At 51.5% G+C, this 5,840-nt stretch overlaps 1 protein-coding gene across 1 annotated transcript; it reads left to right on the forward strand.

Moving 5' to 3' along the window:
• Positions 1-283: 283 nt before the first annotated feature.
• Positions 284-1,744, forward strand: LOC140852939 (3-ketoacyl-CoA synthase 5-like). The gene has a single exon (XM_073246927.1). The coding sequence runs from the start codon at positions 328-330 to the stop codon at positions 1,729-1,731; it is 1,404 nt and encodes a 467-aa protein (XP_073103028.1). The 5' UTR covers positions 284-327; the 3' UTR covers positions 1,732-1,744.
• The last annotated feature ends 4,096 nt before the right edge of the window (positions 1,745-5,840 follow it).

The raw sequence follows: 5,840 nt of genomic DNA on the forward strand, positions 1-5,840 counted from the left end.
CAATCCTGAGAAGTTGAAAGGGGCCAGATTTTTTTTTTTTCCCAAAAGAAACTCACTTAACAACAGAAAAAATAGAAAATATTCTTTGATCTTAAAAATTATCATTTCCATGTCAAGGCCTCCCCCGCCCTCCGGCCGGTGCTGCTGAGCGTTTCTAAAACTTTCGCCTACTAATGCACTCCCACCCTGTTCCAACACTCAACCACCGTCAAGCAAAATGATCCGCGAACGGCACTCTTACTCTCTCCTCCTTGCTCATTAAATAGAAGGCGGCTCCAACCCCGTGAACGATCACACCCTCTTGCGTCCCCTCACCAGCTTTGTGTCATGGATATTGCCCTTAGAGACCATGTCTTCTCCTGTCTTCTCCACTTGATCGATCTCTTCACTCTCTTTCTATCCATCTCAATAGAAGCCTACATTTTTGTCCACAAATGGAACCCCACGTACCACCTCTTCCCCATGTCATGCATGCTTCTCCTCTCAGCCCTCCAACGCCTGGTATTCACGCCCAGGCAAGTCTACCTCGTAGACTTCTCTTGTACCAAGCCTCCACGCCGGTTCCGGGCTCCCATCTCCGGCCTCTTGGAGCACCTCTCCCTCATCAAAGTCTTCGATGACGCGAGCGTCGCCTTCATGACAAAGCTCATCACCACCGCAGGCATGGGCGACGAGACCTACTTCCCTCCTTCTCTCCACTACATCCCCCCCTCCCACACACATGAAGACTCCATCGAGGAAACCCACATGGCCCTCTTCCCGGCCCTCGAAGACCTACTCGCTAAGACCAACCTCTCGCCCCGCGACATCGACGTCCTCGTCGTCAACTGCAGCGCCTTCTGCCCTTCTCCCTCGCTCTCCTCCATCGTCGTCCACCGCTTCGGCATGCGCGACGACGTCAAGACCTTCAGCATCTCCGGCATGGGCTGCAGCGCGGGAGCCATCGGCATCGACGTCGCCCAGAGTCTTCTTCGAGTCCACCGCAAGTCCTACGCCGTCGTTTTGAGCACCGAAATCCTGTCGACCGGGTGGTACAGCGGCAGGGACCGGCGCAAGCTGCTGCTCAACTGCTATTTTCGGATGGGCGGCTCCGCCGTGCTGCTCACCAACCGGAGGGAGGCCAAGTGGTGGTCCAAGTACCGGCTGGTGCGACTGCTGAGAACCCAGCGAGCCTTCGATGACAAGTCCTACCTCTGCGCCATCCGCGAGGAGGACTCCGAAGGCATCACCGGCTTCTCGATCGAGCGCAATCTTCTGACAGTCGCCGCCCAGACGCTCCGCTCCAACGCCGTCGCTCTCGGCTCGTCGATACTTCCGCTGCGGGAGAAGTTGAGGTACGGTGTAATGAAGCTCTGCAACAAGAACGCCGCGCCGGACTTCCGGGCGGCGATAAAGCATTATTGCTTGCCGTCGTCGGGGAGGGCGGTGATGAAGGAGATAGGGAAGGGATTGGGGGTGGGGGGGAGAGAGATGGAACCGGCGCTGATGACGTTCCACCGGTTCGGGAACCAGTCGTCGGCGTCGATGTGGTATCAGTTGGCGTACATGGAGGCGAAGGGGAGGGTGGGGAGGGGGGAAAGGGTGTGGCAGCTGGGGATGGGGACCGGGACCAAGTGCAACAGTCTGGTCTGGGAGTGTTTGAGGGGTGTAATGGCAAAGGAAGCGGAGAAGGGACCGTGGGACGACAGCATCCATCGTTATCCGGTGGGCGAAGGCCAGGAGGATTTGTAGAAGGTTGCGGTGGTGCGGTGGCGGTGGCGGCGGCGGCGGCGGCAGCGGTGGTGGAGTTGAACACAGTAATCGATGCATGATGAGATTATTATTATTATTATTATTATTATTATTATTATTATTATTATTATTATTATTATTCCCTTGTTGTGTTGAATGCGAGCTCAGGGGGTTGGTGATGTTTGCTTAAATATTTAACTTCTGATCGAGTCAGAGGTACGTGCCTGACGAGTCAATATTACCATGTTTCCGATTTTACTGTGCTTCAACAGTGAGTTGATCTCTGTCTTTTAAAGAAGAAGAGTCTATGGCTTATGCTTGGCTAATATAAATTTTAGAATAAATTCATCTTTGGGAAAAATGATATTAAAGCAGGTTGCATTGAATGTAAAATAAATATTTTTTTTTTATTAAAAAGGATGAGAGTTGGAGGGGAACAATTCGACGCATCTATTTTCTCTGGACATGATCATAGGGCTCCATTCCTTAACGAAGAATATTCGATTCAGAATCGAGTTTGGATGAATAGACGATCTTCTCCCCACCATATGGACAAATCCAATAGATGAGTACATCACCCCAGTACCATCAAGGGCCAACGGGCCAGATGCTGTTTCTAAACGTCATATCCGGACCGTTGGGATACGCTCTATTCGATAGTCATTCATGTCTTGGTATTTAATCGCAACCCAATATCCACCGTTACTCGAATCCGGATCACACCATTGGGAACAAAGGCCCATTCGGCTGGAATGCCATCTCAATGGCAAAAAAAATCTATCTGTTGGGTATAAAATAACCTCAGTCGAAGTTCATAAAAGGCCGACCTTTCCAAGAATCTTCCGGCTTCCGACCTTGTGCGGCGTCTTTCTGAACTCCCCCGACCGTCCGAGCTTCCATAATACCATCCGGACTTCTCCGATAATGAGCTCCTCCATTCATCTACTGGACTGCTCCAAACGCTTTCTGAACTTCACTATCAGCCGATTTTCAAAAGTGATTGACTATTCTCCGAATCTCTTTCAGACTTCTTCCGACCACGAACGACTTTACTCCGAACTTCTTCCGAACTTCGTCAATGTCCGAGCTTCTCCAACAGCAGGACTTCTATAGTAACCAGACTCCATCCAAGTTTCTATGATGATCGACCGCTTTTCGGATTTCATCCGAGCTCCTACGAGAGCCGGACTCCGTCCGAACTTCTACAGTGGATGGATCACAGACGAACTTTTACGACGGACAGGCTCCACCAGTCGAATCTCTACTCCGAACTTCTTTCGGACCTCGTCAATGACCGAGCTTCTCCAGCAGCGGGACTTCTACAATAAGAAGTCTCCATCCGAGCTTCCACGACAACTGATCTTTGTCCGAGCTTCTACAATAAGTGGACTTCGTCCGGACTCCTACAAGAGCCGGACTCCATCCGAACTTCTACAACAGAATTGAATCCTGGACTCCTCTAACGTTCGACCTTTCTCAGTGTCCTCAAGACTCCTTCAACGGACGAACCTTCACAACGCCATTCGAACTCCGCTGACGGTCGACCCTCTATCGGATTCCTCATAAAATCAGACCTTTCCGACAGACAATCTTCAGATGAGCTTCTACATCAGGCAAATTTCAGACGGACTCCTCTAGCAATCAGACTCTTACCGAACTTCTCCAACAGAAAGTCTCCGTCCGAGCTTCTACAGCAGATGACTTTCGCTTGCAGCATCAGTGCCCAAGGCACCCAACAACAGTGGACTCGTCAGCAACCTCGAAAATATCCGAGCTTCTCTTAGATTGCAGAGACAGAGAGAGCCATTCCGCTCTATCAGACGTCCCAGCTGAGCTTCAGCCATCAGGCCCGAACTCTCTGACAAGTCACGACAATGGCCACTACCCCACTCCACTCTCTGTAACAGATTCCACGCGGCCCCACTACTCTCTGGCAAGTCACGACAATGGACACTACTCCACTCTCCATAACAAACTCCATGTAGCCCTGAACGACCCCCTGACGCCATTACTCTCCGCAACAAACTCCGCGTGGCCCCGAACGGCCCACTACTAGGCAATTACAGACGTCGCTGTCAATCAGTTACGCTCTCCATCTATAAAAAGGATCCCCCAGATACATTCTTCTCTAAGCTCTAAACTCTATCTCGAAACTCTGCTAAAATTCCATTTGAGTGCTTCATTTCTGTTGAGGCAGAGTACTGACTTGAGCGTCGGAAGGTCTTGCCGGAGCACCCCCAACTCCAGTTTAGACTTCCCTTGTAGGTCCCGACGGCGGATGCGATCCCCTAGACTCCAGCTTCTCCAGTGTCGGTGGAATTCTGCACCAACAGAATTGGCACTAGAGGAAGGGGTTGTGTCTTCGCAGTACCCTTGTTCTTAAAGGAGTACTCAACGGGATTGTCTTTGGTCATCTTCTTCAACATTTTCTCCTTCTTCTCCTGTCAGATCTCTATCTGATGCCCCCCGAAAGGCATCCACCAGGCGATCCACGGCCTTCGTGGCCAGATCTCAGCGAGATCCGCAAGCTCCGGTCTCGTCTCTAGTTTTTCAGGCTCCTCCTCCTCCGGCAACGGCAATCGGCATGGAGCAGTTCGACCTGCTGGTTCAGCAGGTCAGAGGCCTCACCGAAGCAGTGCAGGCCATGCAGCAGCAGCAGCAGCAACAGCTGCAGGTATCTGTGCAGCTGGAAAGAGCATCACCGGAGTTTCAGAATCCGACGATCGAGCGGGCCACTTGGGCCAGTCGCCCTGTCTTTTCCAGAAAGAAAAAGTAGAAGGCAGAGAGCCCTCCGTCCGATAACGATTCCACCCCCAAAGGGTCCCTATCTCCATTCTATCAAAAGACCCTCGAGACTCGCAGTCGAGAGGACCTCATGGATCAAAGATTTCAGGAGATGAACCGACGGATCGAAGAGCTCTGTCACTCTCCCACTGCTTATGGTGAGGACATCTGTACTGACCCTCCTTTCTCTCAAATGATTATGCAGGAACCAATCCTGCCAAACTTCAAGCTCCCCCAATTCGAGAGCTACAACGGGACCTCAGATCCGATTGACCACTTGGAGGCCTTCTGGATAATGATGCTGCTCCATGACACGCCAGACGCCATCCTGTGCCGAGCTTTCCCATCCACCTTAAAGGGAGCAGCAAAAAATTGATACTCGGTATTAAAGCCGGATACTATCTTCTCCTTTGATCAGATAAGCCACCAGTTTGTCGCTCATTTCGTTAGCAACCGGCATCCCCAGAGAGGTTCGGAGTCCCTCATTAACATCAAGCAGAAGGAGAGAGAATCTATCCAAACTTACGTTAACCATTTTAATATCGCCGCATTGGAGGTCCGGAATTTAGATCAGTCAGTTGCAATGGCCACCCTGAAGAGCGGTCTTCAAAAGAACGATCTTTCATTTTTTTTGGAAAAAAAGTATCCCAGGGACTTCGCTGATCTGCTGGCTCGGACCGAAGGATACGCCTGAGCAGAGGAAGTCTTCAAGCTGAAGGACGAGGAGGCCGCGAAGGAGCGACAGGCGGGTGACTCCAACAAGCTCACAGTTGAAAAAGGGCCAAGTGAAGCTCGGCCACGTTCTCGAACTCCCTCCAGACACAAGCGTGTCCGCACTCCTCCCCAGGCTCATAGGCAGAGGAGCCCGGACTGTAGGGTTCGGTGGAGCTCTCCCCTAAGAAGATTCCATAACTACGCCCCCTCAATGCTCCAAAAGCTCAAGTACTGATGGAGGTCAGGGAGCAGCTGCCAAGGTCAGAAAGGATGTGCACACATCTCGGGAAGCGCAACCCTAACAAGTTCTGCCTCTATCATCATGACCACGGCCACGATACGGAGGAGTGTATTCAGCTCCGAGATGAGATCGAGGAGCTCATCAGATGAGGTCGGCTCGACAGATTCATTCGACGCCGGTCTGAAAGTAGGGAAGATCGATCGAGGGCCTTACCACAACCGGAGCCGCCAAGGAGGGAGGAACAGCTTGAAGATCGACCTCCAATCAGGATCATCAACACCATCTCTGAAGGATCCCGATGGGGAGCAGACCTTCCGTGACTATGGGATTCGAAAAATCTACGAATGTATTACCGATAACTTTGCTTTAA

Source organism: Elaeis guineensis, chromosome 12 (assembly GCF_000442705.2).
Source record: "Elaeis guineensis isolate ETL-2024a chromosome 12, EG11, whole genome shotgun sequence".
Classification (NCBI taxonomy): Eukaryota; Viridiplantae; Streptophyta; class Magnoliopsida; order Arecales; family Arecaceae; genus Elaeis; species Elaeis guineensis.

Coding starts and splice junctions, on each gene's coding strand:
- LOC140852939 (XM_073246927.1), top strand. CDS start 328: ATGGATATTGCCCTTAGAGACCATGTCTTCTCCTGTCTTCTCCACTTG.